This window comes from Tachypleus tridentatus, chromosome 4 (genome assembly GCF_004210375.1).
Source record: "Tachypleus tridentatus isolate NWPU-2018 chromosome 4, ASM421037v1, whole genome shotgun sequence".
Classification (NCBI taxonomy): Eukaryota; Metazoa; Arthropoda; class Merostomata; order Xiphosura; family Limulidae; genus Tachypleus; species Tachypleus tridentatus.
Window position 1 is genome coordinate 94,888,178 of NC_134828.1, and position 18,833 is coordinate 94,907,010.

General features: G+C 32.1%; 1 protein-coding gene across 1 annotated transcript in view; it reads right to left on the reverse strand.

Annotated features, from left to right (window-relative positions):
• LOC143249714 (cartilage oligomeric matrix protein-like) overlaps positions 1-18,833 on the reverse strand; it is a 66,833-nt gene that overhangs the window by 27,554 nt on the left and 20,446 nt on the right. The window contains exons 9-15 of the mRNA XM_076500028.1: positions 18,490-18,630; positions 13,779-13,856; positions 9,278-9,430; positions 7,730-7,834; positions 4,011-4,118; positions 3,253-3,421; positions 735-853 (exon numbers count right to left, since the gene is read on the reverse strand). Coding sequence (XP_076356143.1) covers positions 735-853; positions 3,253-3,421; positions 4,011-4,118; positions 7,730-7,834; positions 9,278-9,430; positions 13,779-13,856; positions 18,490-18,630 — 873 coding nt within the window. The remainder of the gene's footprint in view (positions 1-734; positions 854-3,252; positions 3,422-4,010; positions 4,119-7,729; positions 7,835-9,277; positions 9,431-13,778; positions 13,857-18,489; positions 18,631-18,833) is intronic.

The window sequence follows — 18,833 nt, forward strand, 5'->3', positions numbered from 1 at the left end:
CATTAACATTATCAATGTGTCATGTCAACTATCATGCTCATTAACATTATCAATGTGTCATGTCTACTATCATGCTCACTGACATTATCAATGTGTCATGTTTACTATCAGGCTAATTAACGTTATCAATGTGTCATGTCTACTGTCGTGCTCATTAACATTATCAATGTGTCATGTCTACTATCATGCTCATTAACATTATCAATGTGTCATGTCTACTATCAGGCTAATTAACATTATCAATGTGTCATGTCTACCATCATGCTCATTAACATTATCAATGTGTCATGTCTACTATCAGGCTAATTAACATTATCAATGTGTCATAATGATTATTACTCATGGGTGTGACACAAACTTGATTTTTTATTTTTTTCAACTAAACAAACTTTTCTTATGTTTGACTTTAGTTTGTTGTCTATTGTTTGTATGTGTCATATTTTCTATACGTATGATTTTTCTCTATCACGTGGAGTATACACACACCCTCTACACAGCTTACTTGTCATATGATTCATTTAACAAATGTGCGATACATCACTTTTAATGAAATATTTTATTATTCGTTATGACAAAGTGATTTATAATTATCCTTTATACAAAAAAACTAACATGTTAAATCTGTTTGTAACAGATGAAGAAACTTCCCACAATAAAAGTTACACTTATTATTTCTGTATCAGTTTTATTACACTATTAAATACTTGTTTGGTGACACGACAGTGAAGACATACCTGAGAAGGGTTATGAACGTATGGACAGTTGTCACATACATCACCCAGCTTATCACCATCTGAGTCTCGTTGGTCGGAGTTTGGTGTAGTGGGACAATTATCTAGCACGTTCTGGATGCCTGTAAGGCCGAACAACATATTCTAGAATCCAGTATTCAGTTAAGAACACTCAGAAATCAAGAATTATTAAATAATGATAACACAGACCTGAGATGATTTTATTGTTTTGAAATACTATGTTCGATAGTAATTCCTGAAAATAACATCTATTTTTCTCTCTCAGGTATAGATTTTTCACACGACATCATTTGTACCTTTACATAACTGAATCACTTTCAATCGGGTCACATTTTGTAATGTTTAAAATTTTGACAACGATTGGCTCTAGATTTCTCTTGCCCAATCGCGATGTGAGAAACTTATCAATCGTTCTATAACCTTATAGAAAACGGTTAACAGAACGCATGACGTGTAATTTTTGGATAGTATTTGTTTGCACTTTTTCTTTTCAATATTATTTACTTGTAGTTATGGCCAAAAAGTAGCTGTTTAAATGACCCAAACAAGTTCTGTTTTATTTAGAGAAATTTTATTTCAGGAAACTGAGGCAATACAAAACAGAATTCATCAAAAATTCGTCATAAGCGTATTTTGGAATAAAAATTCGAGACATAAACAAATCATGGGCTCCACATAAACTCTGCACGTTTTTGTCGAAGAATTCAGAGATTGGACTACAGTTTAAAAAGTACTTGCGTTTTCGAATTCCAAACTTGGCGTGAACTTAAAAACGACGAAGATGACTGCTACTTTTGCTCATGCAATGTACAAGACTATAACACTCGAAATAAAAAATTAGTTTCTTATTCGAACTTTCAAAACAGCATAAAATCTATTGCTCATGGACCTGATGTGCCTGTATCTATTGTAGTAATGGCTCTTAAACTAGTTTCATCTGATTCTGAATCTGATACCAGCACAAATGATGGCAGAGATTGTTTTCAAACTGAAACACCTAGTGAACCAAAACTTCTCACATGAGTTGAACTTAATAATTTTGTAAGAGATTTGGGGCTTTCAAAGGATTCTTTCAGAGATTTTGGGGTTCAGATTTCGGACTAAGAGTTTACTTTCTCCAGGGACATCATTGTACTGGTTCAAAAATTGTGAGAAATAATTTATACCATACTTTTCGCAAGAAGGTTCAGTGGGTTATTACAACAATATCGTTGAATTAATACCAACGATAGGAGTTGCTGTTTATTGGTTCCTCTAAAAAGTGTTCTTCACAATTTTAACATATTTGCACCTGTTCCTATTGCTTATTCGGTTTACTTGAAGGAAACATGCGAAAACCTCGAACTTCTCAATAATATTAAGTACAAAGGTTGACTACTTTGTGAAGACTTAAACGTCCTTTACATGTTGTTGGGTCAAATATTTAGTTACACAAGTTTCCATGTTTTATTCTGTTACTCTTACCTCCATTTCGCATAAACCTGGGTTTCTTGAAGCACTTTGTTAAAGCCTTAACCAAAGATGGCGACTGTTTCATGCATCTACGTGGGCAATTTCATGATTTTTCAGAAGCGAAAATTAGAGAGTTTTGTTGAGCCTCGGATTAGGAAACTGACTTCGGATGAACAGTTCCAAAGGACAACGAGTAAACTTGAAAAATAATTGTGGACTGTCTTAAAGATATTGTTGAATTGTTTTTTAGCAAAAAACAAGAACCCAAATTACGAAAGTATTGTCAATAACATGCTCAGTAAATTCATATAATCGGGCTGCAATATGGGCTTAAAAGTTCATTTATTACATATCGACTATTTCCCTAAACATTTCGGTGCCGTTACATTTATCAATACATCAGGGAAATGGAGATAAGGTAACAAGAAAGGTGAAATGTCAACATGATGGCTGACCGCTGCTGGTCATTAAAACGACACAACAGATAAAAGAAAGACCGCAACACGTAGTTTTAAGAATAAAAGGCGAAGATTTCACAAAAAGAATCAGAATGAATGAAGATAAACGTTCGTTTAACATCAATGTTCTTCTATTTTCTTCATTTTTTTCCTATTTTTGTTAACAAACTTAATAATAAAAAGAATGTTTATTGTGGTAAACAAAAACATCATTTGATCTAAGTAAGAGTTTCCCTCCCGATTTGTAAAAAATCCTTACTTGATAGAAAAAAAATAATATTATTTCCTCTATCTCCGAAGTTGAAAAATGGAGAAACCGTAATTAAAACCAACACAAAATTTATGAAGTTCAAATTCGTAGGCCTGTGTATTTTCAACATTTATCTGTTTAGGAAATAAGAGATCTTAAAACCATGCATTATTTAACACTAAAATCTTAGTTACAAAAAGTTGACTGTACAGCTTTAAGTTTTATTAGCTTGTAGTAAAGTCAATTCAGTGTATTTATAATTCTACTAGAGGAATGAGAGTCATGTTTATATAACGTTTAATTGTAGAAAATAAGTTATGATAAACTAAACAAAACTCACCGTCATTGTCAGCATCAGGATCACACAGGTCCCCATATCCGTCGTTGTCGGAATCCGTCTGTTCAGGATTGGGGATTTGAGGACAGTTGTCACAAGCGTCTCCGAGTTTGTCTGGACCGTCTGGATCAGTATCTTCTTGGTTAGGGTTAGGAACTAGAGGACAGTTGTCCTGTGTTACAAAGAGAAACGTCTTAAATATACATCACTCTAATTAATGTACAGATTTTGTATATTATGTACATTTACCTTTCTTTGTTACATATTCTGTTTCTGTTTTCTCTTCTATCAGCTTTAGAACATAAATATTCCACGTATTATTAATATAAATACCCAGTATGATACTTTACACAATATTCTATTTTTAGTTCATCATCACGTTTGTTACAAGAATTATAATGTAGTGTTTTCTCTCTGTATGTTTATATATGTGTGTAGACATGATAAAATAATGTAGTTTACTCTGTTCTACACATTAGATTTTGTATTATCTATTCAACATAGGGAAAACTTCAAAATTACTGTATAGCAGTGAATTAAAACTTTTGAGAATTATCTTAAAACATTATATTAAATATATTGATCAAAGATTTGAAAATTAAAATAAATCGAATATATTAGAAATAAAGCAGAAAGACCAGAAAGCAGCAGCGGACAATGTAACCACTTTACAGGTGCCGTTCTTTCTGTAATGTTCTAAGTACGTTTGCATCATAACAAAAGTGTGTTAATGAAAGAAATGTAAAATTAAAGCGACATACTGGATCATTGATGATACCATCACCATCAGCGTCTTCATCACAAGCGTCTCCGATTTTGTCACCATCAGCATCTTCTTGTCCACTATTGGGTGTATTTGGGCAGTTGTCCTAAACAAAACAAATCTGTTAATCGAGAGTCTTGTGTGTTATATGTGTCAAACACTTCTGTATCATTAAAGGCACTCATGGACAAACGTTAGTGATTGTCAGATAACTGTTCTACATACAACAATCAAATAAAGTCTCGGCAAACATTAAATTACAAATAAAAATATATTATTTGGCAACGTTGGTTTCATATCGCAGAACGAAAAATAAAAACAATTATGTGTAACCATTGGAAATTGTAAAACACAGTGGTAAATGAATAGCAGGAGTTAAGCAGAAAATTATGTGTATACATAAGAAATTGTAACACATAAAACAACTTTGTGTTTCTCTGTCGTTTTCATTTTGCAATAGATATTGAAGTTTCTGTTTTCTCTTTGAAAGAGGGCTTTTCTTATATTAAAAAATAAACATAATTTAGTAACTAACTTTTTGATGTGATCACAACTGGTTATCTAATTAGACATTTCATAATTTTCACACACAGCTGGTTATCTAATTAGACATTTCACAATTTCACACACAGCTGGTTATCTAATGAGACATTTCATACTTTTCACACACAGCTGGTTATGTAATTAGACATTTCATTATTTTCACACACAGCTTGTTATCTAATTAGACATTTCACAATTTCACACACAGCTGGTTATCTAATGAGACATTTCATTATTTTCACACACAGCTGGTTATCTAATTAGACATTTCATTATTTTCACACACAGCTTGTTATCTAATTAGACATTTCACAATTTCACACACAGCTGGTTATCTAATGAGACATTTCATTATTTTCACACACAGCTGGTTATCTAATTAGACATTTCATTATTTTCACACACAGCTGGTTATCTGATTAGACAATTCATTATTTTCACACACAGCTGGTTATCTAATTAGACATTTCATTATTTTTACACACAGCTTGTTATCTAATTAGACATTTCACAATTTCACACACAGCTGGTTATCTAATGAGACATTTCATACTTTTCACACACAACTGGTTATCTAATTAGACATTTCATAATTTTCACACACAGCTGGTTATCTAATGAGACATTTCATACTTTTCACACACAGCTGGTTATCTAATGAGACATTTCATACTTTTCACACACAGCTGGTTATCTAATTAGACATTTCATAATTTTCACACACAGCTGGTTATCTGATTAGACAATTCATAATTTTCACACACAGCTGGTTATCTAATTAGACATTTCATTATTTTCACACACAGCTGGTTATCTAATTAGACATTTCACAATTTCACACACAGCTGGTTATCTAATGAGACATTTCATACTTTTCACACACAGCTGGTTATGTAATTAGACATTTCATTATTTTCACACACAGCTTGTTATCTAATTAGACATTTCACAATTTCACACACAGCTGGTTATCTAATGAGACATTTCATTATTTTCACACACAGCTGGTTATCTAATTAGACATTTCATTATTTTCACACACAGCTTGTTATCTAATTAGACATTTCACAATTTCACACACAGCTGGTTATCTAATGAGACATTTCATTATTTTCACACACAGCTGGTTATCTAATTAGACATTTCATTATTTTCACACACAGCTGGTTATCTGATTAGACAATTCATTATTTTCACACACAGCTGGTTATCTAATTAGACATTTCATTATTTTCACACACAGCTTGTTATCTAATTAGACATTTCACAATTTCACACACAGCTGGTTATCTAATGAGACATTTCATACTTTTCACACACAACTGGTTATCTAATTAGACATTTCATAATTTTCACACACAGCTGGTTATCTAATGAGACATTTCATACTTTTCACACACAGCTGGTTATCTAATGAGACATTTCATTATTTTCACACACACCTGGTTATCTAATTAGACATTTCATTATTTTCACACACAGCTTGTTATCTAATTAGACATTTCACAATTTCACACACAGCTGGTTATCTAATGAGACATTTCATTATTTTCACACACAGCTGGTTATCTAATTAGACATTTCATTATTTTCACACACAGCTGGTTATCTGATTAGACAATTCATTATTTTCACACACAGCTGGTTATCTAATTAGACATTTCATTATTTTCACACACAGCTTGTTATCTAATTAGACATTTCACAATTTCACACACAGCTGGTTATCTAATGAGACATTTCATACTTTTCACACACAACTGGTTATCTAATTAGACATTTCATAATTTTCACACACAGCTGGTTATCTAATGAGACATTTCATACTTTTCACACACAGCTGGTTATCTAATGAGACATTTCATACTTTTCACACACAGCTGGTTATCTAATTAGACATTTCATAATTTTCACACACAGCTGGTTATCTGATTAGACAATTCATAATTTTCACACACAGCTGGTTATCTAATTAGACATTTCATTATTTTCACACACAGCTGGTTATCTAATTAGACATTTCACAATTTCACACACAGCTGGTTATCTAATGAGACATTTCATACTTTTCACACACAGCTGGTTATGTAATTAGACATTTCATTATTTTCACACACAGCTTGTTATCTAATTAGACATTTCACAATTTCACACACAGCTGGTTATCTAATGAGACATTTCATTATTTTCACACACAGCTGGTTATCTGATTAGACAATTCATTATTTTCACACACAGCTGGTTATCTAATTAGACATTTCATTATTTTCACACACAGCTTGTTATCTAATTAGACATTTCACAATTTCACACACAGCTGGTTATCTAATGAGACATTTCATACTTTTCACACACAGCTGGTTATCTAATTAGACATTTCATTATTTTCACACACAGCTGGTTATCTAATTAGACATTTCATTATTTTCACACACAGCTTGTTATCTAATTAGACATTTCACAATTTCACACACAGCTGGTTATCTAATGAGACATTTCATTATTTTCACACACAGCTGGTTATCTAATTAGACATTTCATTATTTTCACACACAGCTTGTTATCTAATTAGACATTTCACAATTTCACACACAGCTGGTTATCTAATGAGACATTTCATTATTTTCACACACAGCTGGTTATCTAATTAGACATTTCATAATTTTCACACACAGCTGGTTATCTAATGAGACATTTCATACTTTTCACACACAGCTGGTTATCTAATTAGACATTTCATAATTTTCACACACAGCTGGTTATCTAATTAGACATTTCATTATTTTCACACACAGCTGGTTATCTAATTAGACATTTCACAATTTCACACACAGCTGGTTATCTAATGAGACATTTCATAATTTTCACACACAGCTGGTTATCTGATTAGACAATTCATTATTTTCACACACAGCTGGTTATCTAATTAGACATTTCATAATTTTCCCACACAGCTGGTTATCTGATTAGACAATTCATAATTTTCACACACAGCTGGTTATCTAATTAGACATTTAATTATTTTCACACACAGCTGGTTATCTAATTAGACATTTCACAATTTCACACACAGCTGGTTATCTAATGAGACATTTCACAGTCTGATGCGTTTTAGGAAAAAAGTAAATTTCCTGAAAATGGACTTTATAAAGAATGTTTTACGTTGGTACTTACGGCCAAACATCTTGGATTGTTGCACCTCAGGTCATAGTCTGGCCAGCCGTCCAAGTCTTTATCCGGACCGCAAACCTTCCCATTTCCTGCCCAGCCGACACGACACTAAGTAATAAAAATCCATGTAGTGCCATCTGTGTACCATTTACCGTTTCAAATTAAGTTAACACGAGTATTTCAAAGTTTCAAATCTCAAATAAATCCTTAAAGCTATATATCACGTAGTATGTGCTTTCCATGAGTTTTGAGATAATAAATTTCATTATATTTACAACTGAAAAAAGAATAAGAAGTGTAAAAAAATATATGGATGTAAGTTTCAAGGATACATAAATAATATATCAGTCAAAACAGTTTATAAATATTAACTCCTACGTTTCTCTAAAAACAAACTAATTAACTTTCAGCCCCAATTCAGGTAGGCGTCTTGAGTGTTTAAACAACAATTTTAATGCATTTAACTCTGTATAGCTGGATGGTGTATAAAAGAAAACGAAGTTAAAAATCCATCATGCAAGAGAATGGTTTTTATTTGGGTGAGTCCAAGTACTTTCCTATACACATGAACGTATGAAACAAGCAGTCAAACATTTATCAAAACAAACTTTGGCACGAAGAAACTACATAAATAAGTTGATGAAATAGATATGTCCGAGAGCGGTACAGTCTACATTCTAATGACATCCAGATTTTCACTTTAAATTTTATATTACGTTTAAGAAACATAAAAAACACGTTTGCGTACTTTAACGTGTTAAACGTGCCTTTTAAAGTACTAATATACTTCACAATGCGTCTTTGGCAATTTCCTGTTAATGATGACACTTGGTAAGAGTACATTATTAGCTCCACAAAACCTTACGAACTTTATACGTGCACTAATTATATGTTTATTTTCCTTTATTCATTGCCTCTAAAGTTAAAAAAAAATATTTTTACAAAACTCACTGAATGATCGACACCAGATTTAGGTTTAAAAGCTTTACTTTACCAGATTTAGGTTTAAAAGCTTTACTTTCACCAGATTTAGGTTTAACACTTTACTTTCACCAGATTTAGGTTTAAAAGCTTTACTTTCACCAGATTTAGGTTTAAAAGCTTTACTTTACCAGATTTAGGTTTAAAAGCTTTACTTTCACCAGATTTAGGTTTAACACTTTACTTTCACCAGATTTAGGTTTAAAAGTTTTACTTTCACCAGATTTAGGTTTAACATTTTATTTTCACCAGATTTAGGTTTAAAAGCTTTACTTTCACCAGATTTAGGTTTAAAAGCTTTACTTTCACCAGATTTAGGTTTAAAGCTTTACTTTCACCATATTTAGGTTTAAAAGCTTTACTTTCACCAAATTTAGTTTTAACACTTTACTTTCACCAGATTTAATATCTTACTTCTTATTGTAGTTTTATTTCACTTAAATAAACATAAACAAAGAAATTCTAAACAACGCTTCATAATATTTTAAGTACAAGTTTTTATCCATAAGACACAGATAAAACTAAATAAAGTTGTTTATACTTTCTGACACGTTTTGAATATTGACTTACCTTACATTGATAAGTAGTTTGACCCCTCAGTAGTTCACAGTCTGCATTTCCATCACAGACACTACCGTCAGGACAAGTCCCTGGGTTGGGGCTGCACCCAATGGTTTGATTCCCAATAAATCCCTCGATACACACTCCACATGTAAACGAACCCTTAATGAAACATAAATATTGATTTCTCATCGGGTAATGAAACAAGTACATACAAGATACGAAAATACATCCTTTTGTTGTAGCCCGTCTGCTACAAGATAAACAAGTTAGCTTCAATATCATAACCTTTCCAGTACAACTTAATAAGTACAATCTACCAAATTATAGCTTCGTTCATTTCAAGTTTAAAACATAAGCCTGAAGATCTTATCTGTCCATCAATAGATGATATATAAACATTAAACTGGAGGTCATACCTTTCCATTACAATTTAATAAGTACAATCTACCAAATTATAGCTTCGTTCATTTCAAGTCTGAAACATTAGCCTGAAGATCATATATGCCACCAACAGATGATATATGAATCTTAAACTGGAGGTCATACCTTTCCATTACAACGTAATAGCAACAGCCTTCTAAACGACAGTAGCCTTATCAACTACAAGCAAATAATAATAATATCCTACATGTTGGTAGATCTATCCACTAGAAGTTAGAAAGATCAAACTTTCTTTAGATCATAGTTCAAACCATTCATATTTTAGTTTCATCTGAGTATAAGAATGTTTTCCTGATTAGGTTAGAGTTGACTTCCAAGCAAGTTGATGTTCTAAACGTTCTGTTGTGACAGTCTTTCTGATTCCGTAACGAACATTAAAATTTTCCTTCTTCCAAATGATGTTTTCTCAGTTTTATCTCGCTTAATAATTTTGTTATATGAATATACTTCCTAAGATAGACGTGTATATACATGGACAAAAGACCTCTCCCTGGAAGTATTGTTAAAAGTTTGATAACTCGTCATGAAACAAATTATTACATAATAACATGTTGCCTATACAAGTATAGCTTTCATCTGCATGCAAAGACACACCAGTGTATTAACACAAGTAAATACTTCCCATACAGTGCGAGTAAGACTTCATCTCGAACGAAAATACATTTTTTTGTTCCGATTTGATTTGTTTTGAATTTTGCGCAAAACTACTCGAGGGCTATCTGCACTAGCCGTCCCTAACTTAGCAGTTTAAGCAAGAATACAAGGAAGGCAGCTAAGCATCACCACCGACCGCCAATTCTTGGGCTACTCTTTCACCAACGAATAGTAGGATTAACCGTCACATATAACGTCCCAAAGGCTGAAAGGGCAAGCATGTTTCGTGTGATGGTGATTCGAACTCGCGACCCACAGATGACGAGTCGAGCCCCTTAACCACCTGGTCATGCCAGGTATAGCTTGAATGTTGTAATTAATCTTTGTACAGTCCTGGCTAAGATTTTTTATATTTTGTAACACATAAGATTATTATTCTTAAGATGAACTAAAAATACACTTAGTGCTGTTAAACCGTGATATGCATGTTGTATCTAACATATACGTGTGTATTTTGTGTACAGAGACAGGTTTATTTGCTCAGAAGTACCTGTATCAACGTGCACTTTCAATGAATGTGTAGACAACCGACTGATTCAAACTTTTAGATTTACTTTATTCGCCAAATATGTCTGATAGAAAATTACAGTAATTTATTAAAGGTTATGTGTAACATTCAATAGTATTTGATTGTGCTAACGTCCTCTGGTGACATCAACATTACTAACAAATTCAAAAAAAAAATAAATCAGATGTGCCAAATGAACACACTCCCTTCAGTTGTTATTTGTGTATATGACAGTTATAAAAAACACATGCATCTAATTAGTTCGTATTTCATCCAACAGATGTCACAAAAGATGCAAAGAAAAAGTGTTTCGCCACATGAAAGTTTTCAACTAATTCATTGAGAGATGGATTCGTTTTTGTTAAAACTCCTGAGCTAATATTCCTTAACGAGGCAAAAACATTGAGTTAGCTATTTTAACAAGTGTTCTCAAAAGGCAAGAACCAAGGTAACACTAAATATTAACGTTTCACAAGATAAGAACCAGGAAAATATCCATATTTCATAAAGGCTCACAAGATACCTTTAGTTATCCCTTATAACAAGTGATTAGAAGAATAAGTAGAGAAAACACTTTGGTAATCTCTACTTGATAAATGTTCATGAAACATAAAATAGAGAGAGATTGTCATGAACAAAAATAACGAACTAATGATTCTTCGGTTGGCTTTTGAACTGAGATAACTAAACACTGAATATATTCACAGTGTTGAAATCATTGAGTATTGTAATAACTAAACACTGAATATATTCACAGTGTTGAAATCATTGAGTGTTGTAATAACTAAACACTGAATATATTCACAGTGTTGAAATCATTGAGTGTTGTAATAACTAAACACTGAATATATTCACAGTGTTGAAATCATTGAGTGTTGTAATAACTAAACACTGAATATAATCACAGTGTTGAAATCATTGAGTGTTGTAATAACTAAACACTGAATATATTCACAGTGTTGAAATCATTGAGTGTTGTAATAACTAAACACTGAATATATTCACAGTGTTGAAATCATTGAGTGTTGTAATAACTAAACACTGAATATATTCACAGTGTTGAAATCATTGAGTGTTGTAATAACTAAACACTGAATATATTCACAGTGTTGAAATCATTGAGTGTTGTAATAACTAAACACTGAATATATTCACAGTGTTGAAATCATTGAGTGTTGTAATAACTAAACACTGAATATATTCACAGTGTGGAAATCATTGAGTGTTGTAATAACTAAACACTGAATATATTCACAATGTTGAAATCATTGAGTGTTGTAATAACTAAACACTGAATATAATCACAGTGTTGAAATCATTGAGTGTTTTAATAAGTAAACACTGAATATATTCACAGTGTGGAAATCATTGAATGTTGTAATAACTAAACACTGAATATATGCACAGTGTTGAAATCATTGAGTGTTGTATACCAGACGTAATTTCTGCATGAACTTTATCAACTTAATTCGTGTTGAGTTTCTATCATCACAAAGACACGATTGTTTTTGTTCGTATTTTGTTCTACAACAATAACCATTCTGGCTGGGTTCACAAAATGGTGAATTCATCCTTCACTGAAATGTTTGATGTTTGATTTCTGTAAGACATAAAGAACAAGCTTCGGAAATGTGAGGGTATATGACATAGTGTGTATCATTTTAGTGTACTGATGTTTCAATATTCAAATACTTGCTAATATAGGAAGATAATATTATATATCTTTAAATTAAAAACCATTAACTAAGTTAATTCATCCTTTACTTGGTGAAATTTTTCACTCTATTTAAGATGCAAGAAATCTTTCTCTTTAATACCATTACGATGTTTACATAATAAAAGAAAACATAAACGTAAGACTGCTACAGTAGATCAAATTACTGTATTATTTCAAAACTCCCGTTGAATCAACTAATAAAGATGGTTATATCTGAACAGCGTTTAGTCTCATGTTTTAAACACTTGGTTTTTATGATAGAATAAATGGACTATTCTATTTTATTGCCAACATAGATACATTGGTGTTTTTGGGTTTTGCATCAGGTCACACTGTTTAGCAACTCAAGTAGTATTTGGTCCAGTGCAACGCAAGTAGTATTTGGTCCAGTGCAACGCAAGTAGTAATTGGTCCAGTGCAACTCAAGTAGTATTTGGTCCAGTGCAACGCAAGTAGTATTTGGTCCAGTGCAACGCAAGTAGTAATTGGTCCAGTGCAACTCAAGTAGTATTTGGTCCAGCGCAACTCAAATAATATTTGGTCCAGTACAACTCAAATAGTATTTGATCCAGTGCAACTCAAATAATATTTGGTCCAGTACAACTCAAATAGTATTTGATACAGTAAAACTCAAATAGTATTTGATCCAGTGCAACACAAGTAGTATTTGTTACAGTAAAACACAAATAGTATTTGGTCCAGTGCAACGCAAGTAGTATTTGGTCCTGTGCAACGCAAGTAGTATTTGGTCCAGTGCAACTCAAGTAGTATTTGGTCCAGTGCAATGCAAGTAGTGTTTGGTCCAGTGCAATTCAAGAAGTATTTGGTCCAGTGCAACTCAAGTAGTATTTGGTCCAGTGTAACACAAGTAGTATTTGGTCCAGTGCCTTATAATAACTTATTAAATATTAATTATAATTTTCCCACGTGTCACACATATAGTACTTAAAATAACTGAAAGTGACATTCATTATCTATCTAAATTATTTAATACAATAACAAACTATAATACCTCTGGTTCATGAGCAACAACAAACGGTCTCAGTAAACTATAAAACTGTACTTTATCTCACTGTAAGATTATTTTTCCTTTAACGTTTAAAAAACTCCCGTTCTTTAACTTCTACACTTGAAATTATTGTCTGTCCTGTCTGGAGTTTTATAATGATAGACTTTATTTTAATTACCTCTGTGTTGATGCACTGTGAATTTTCCACACAGCCGCCATTCTTCCCGTCGTCACATTCATTGACGTCTAAACACAACTAGCGGAGAAACAAAAACACTGTTAACATTGACGTCTAAACACAACTAGCAGAGAAACAATACCACTGTTAACATTGACTCTAAGGACAACTAGAGAGAAAATAAGAAATCTGTTGAAATAACATTGGCTCCAAAAACAGTTAAAGCTAAATAAAAACACTGTTGATATAACAATGGCACATAAACACAGAACGCACACAAAATCACTGTTGGTATAACACATCGCTGAAATACGATAGTCTCAGGTTTAAGTTACAAAACGCAGATAACCCAATGAGAAAACAATGCAAACTTAAAGCATTTCTGTAAAACTTTGTGTATTTAAGGCTGCAACAACAGTGAAAACATTAACAATGTTCTTAGTAATTATAAATGAAATATTATGATAGTCATTTATTTGAGGCTGCAACAATACTGAAAACATTAACAATGTTCTTAGTAATTATAAATGAAATATTATAATAGTCATTTATTTGAGGCTGCAACAATAGTGAAAACATTAACAATGTTCTTAGTAATTATAAATAAAATATTATAATATTCATTTATTTGAGGCTGCAACAATACTAAAACATTAATAATGTTCTTAGCAATTATAAATGAAATATTATAATAGTCATTTATTTGAGGCTGCAACAATAGTGAAAACATTAACAATGTTCTTAGTAATTATAAATGAAATATTATAATAGTCATTTATTTGAGGCTGCAACAATACTGAAAACATTAACAATGTTCTTAGTAATTATAAACGAAATATTATAATAGTCATTTATTTGAGGCTGCAACAATAGTGAAAACATTAACAATGTTCTTAGTAATTATAAATGAAATATTATAATAGTCATTTATTTGAGGCTGCAACAATAGTGAAAACATTAACAATGTTCTTAGCATTTATAAATGAAATATTATAATAGTCATTTATTTGAGGCTTCAACAATAGTGAAAACATTAACAATGTTCTTAGTAATTATAAATGAAATATTATAATAGTCATTTATTTGAGGCTGCAACAATAGTGAAAACATTAACAATGTTCTTAGTAATTATAAATGAAATATTATAATAGTCATTTATTTGAGGCTGCAACAATAGTGAAAACATTAACAATGTTCTTAGTAATTATAAATGAAATATTATAATAGTCATTTATTTGAGGCTGCAACAATAGTGAAAACATTAACAATGTTCTTAGTAATTATAAATGAAATATTATAATAGTCATTTATTTGAGGCTGCAACAATACTGCAAACATTAACAATGTTCTTAGTAATTATAAATGAAATATTATAATAGTCATTTATTTGAGGCTGCAACAATACTGAAAACATTAACAATGTTCTTAGTAATTATAAATGAAATATTATAATAGTCATTTATTTGAGGCTGCAACAATAGTGAAAACATTAACAATGTTCTTAGTAATTATAAATGAAATACTATAATAGTCATTTATTTGAGGCTGCAACAATACTGAAAACATTAACAATGTTCTTAGTAATTATAAATGAAATATTATAATAGTCATTTATATGAGGCTGCAACAATAGTGAAAACATTAACAATGTTCTTAGTAATTATAAATGACGTATTATAATACTCATTTATTTGAGGCTGCAACAATAGTGAAAACATTAACAAAGTTCTTAGTAATTATAAATGGAATATTATAATAGTCATTTATTTGAGGCTGCAACAATAGTGAAAACATTAACAATGTTCTTAGTAATTATAAATGAAATATTATAATAGTCATTTATTTGAGGCTGCAACAATAGTGAAAACATTAACAAAGTTCTTAGTAATTATAAATGAAATATTATAATAGTCATTTATTTGAGGCTGCAACAATAGTGAAAACATTAACAATGTTCTTAGTAATTATAAATGAAATATTATAATAGTCATTTATTTGAGGCTGCAAAAATACTGAAAACATTAACAATGTTCTTAGTAATTATAAATGAAATATTATAATAGTCATTTATTTGAGGTTTCAACAATAGTGAAAACAATAACAATGTTCTTAGTAATTATAAATGAAATATTATAATAGTCATTTATTTGAGGCTGCAACAATACTGAAAACATTAACAATGTTCTTAGTAATTATAAATGAAATATTATAATAGTCATTTATATGAGGCTGCAATAATAGTGAAAACATTAACAATGTTCTTAGTAATTATAAATGACGTATTATAATAGTCATTTATTTGAGGCTGCAACAATAGTGAAAACATTAACAAAGTTCTTAGTAATTATAAATGAAATATTATAATAGTCATTTATTTGAGGCTACAACAATAATGAAAACATTAACAATGTTCTCAGTAATTATCAATGAAATATTGTAATAGTCATTTATTTGAGGCTGCAACAATACTGAAAACCTTACTAGTGGGGCACTAGTTTGTTAGTTTTATTGAATACCGTTCTGAATAATGTTTATACAAAACTCGACAGTAATAATAAACTTCACTGAAAGGATTTTGTTTGGTTCTTTTATTTTTTTCATTAAGAGCTGTACAATGGTTACATGTGTGCAGCTGTTCCTAATTTTTAACTTGCTACGGGAAAGGCAGCCAGACGACAGTAAGTGTTGTCAGAATAATTAGATTTGACATCACTTTCATAGCACTTTAAAGTGCGTTGGACTTTTTTGTTGCACTAAAGACACAAATCATGAACCATCTGATTCAATGTTTGGGTGTACTAACTACTAGGCTACACCCGTTCCATTATTAGGAAGAAGGAAACATGTTTTAGTTTAGTGCAGTACTTTATAGTATGTTTTAACGTTAATATAGAGAGAGTGATAGTGTCGTAATAAAAATTACAAATCCTTATACCGCATGTGGCATAATATCATAAAGTAGTGATAGCACTTCACTGTAGGTTCATCACACATCCCAGTATATCATCATATGTGTTTTTATCAAATAACAGAAAAGTGTTAAGGTAACAAGAAATCAAATAAGTCGAAAACAGACCACGATACATCATTTATCTTCACGGCTAAAACTATGTAGAAGTTACTTTAAATTCAGGGAGTTTATCGCATACGCTTTTTTTGTGCATAATATTGTGGTTCACCAGCGTATAGAAGATTGATCTTTGTAATATACAGAGATATGAAAAAAAAAAACATAAAGCATTGTATCGTATATACGAGGGCTGTTCAAAAAATACGCGGACTGTTTGAATTGCACGGCTCCAGTTGATTCCAGGGGAATCCGCTTGTTGTCGCTAGGTTCGCACAGATCAGCAGATTACGACGCCATTTTCCGATTGCAGATATCTTCATTTGTGTATTAGCTACGCGGTTTTAAGTGAAGTGCGATTTTTTCGTTTGGCGGATTTCAGAATAAATGACCTGAAGGAGCAACGACTTGCTGTGAAATTTTGGGTTAAACTTGAAAAATCTGCGACTGAAACTTTTGCTATGCTTAACACCGCTTACGGTGATGTTGCTATGAAGCGTACAGCATGTTTCAAGTGGCATGAACGTCTTAAGGATGGTCGACAGTCCATTGAAGATGGTGAGCGTCCTGGACGTCCTTCCACGTCAACTGACGACCCACACGTCGACAAAATCAACACCCTGGTGCGGGCAAGTCGACGTCTGACTGTCAGGGAGCTTGCTGAAGAGTGTGGGATATCAGTTGGATCTTGTTACGAGATTTTGACCGAAAAATTGAAGATGCACCGCGTTGCTGCGAAATTTGTGCCTCAGAACTCGTGAGTTTTTGGCCAAACACTCGATCACTGTTCTTCCCCACCCCTCCTACTCACCTGACCTTGCTCCTTGCGATTTTTTCTTGTTCCCCAAACTCAAAAGACCCTTGAAAGGAAGAAGATTTGAGACGACTCCCGAGATTAAGGCAAATGCGACGAAGGAGCTGGAGGACATTACAAAAAAAGCGTACCAGGACTGTTTCAACAAGTGGAAACACCGTTGGGATGAGTGAGTGCGTTGGGGAGGAAAGTACTTTGAAAGGGTCCCAGACCTGTAACTTCTAAATAAAGTACATTTTGTTTTATGACGTCTGTCCGCGTATTTTTTGAACAGACCTCGTATGTGCTGCCATCTATTAGATAATGTAATATACAGTTTTATTATAGGATTAAAATAAGGTGTTATCACTTAATTTTACTTTCGGTTGTAGTATTGGTTTGGTTTTGAATTTCGCGTAAAGTTACACGAGGACTATCTGCTTTAGCCGTCCCTAATTTAGCAGTGTAGTACTAAAGGTATGGAATTTTGTGATCACCCCTACCGCCAACTCTTGGACTACTCTTTTAGCCACAAATAGTGGGATTATCCATAATATTATAACGTACCAACGGCTGGGAAAAGCCAGAATGTTTGGTGTGATAGGCATTCGAACCCGCGAATTACAAGTCGAGTGCCTCAACCACCTGGCCATGCCCGGCCTCGGTATTAGTAATACGACTTTGCTTTTCGTGTTCAAGAAGTCATGTTTCTTTTACCCTCCAATACTGAAATTTTTATTTTTATCTGAAATAATTTGCTGACTAAAAAGTAAAACATACAACCAATAATAAACATGTAACCCTTTTCATAGAAATATGAACACTGCTTTTCGTAAAGCAAATCTACGGACCTGTCGGATGTTCTGGGCGTATTCTAACCCAACTCCTTCCACTCGCCGACCTGTGTAACCCTGGGGACAAGGGTCACATCTAAAGCCTGGAGATGTATTTTTGCACGATGCTGCAGGATGACAAGGACCTGCGAGATCACACTGAGGAATAGAAAAAAAAAATAAATGGCTGGACGAAAAAAATCCGTGCGATAAACTTGAGAAATATTTTCTGAAATGAAACTCATATAAGAGGTAAAAGCAACAATTAATTAATGTAGAAAATAAAGACATAACAGCAATGTCCTAATGTATTATTAAAAGGAAACGTTTAACATAATTTTATAACTGTTTCAGTATTTGTG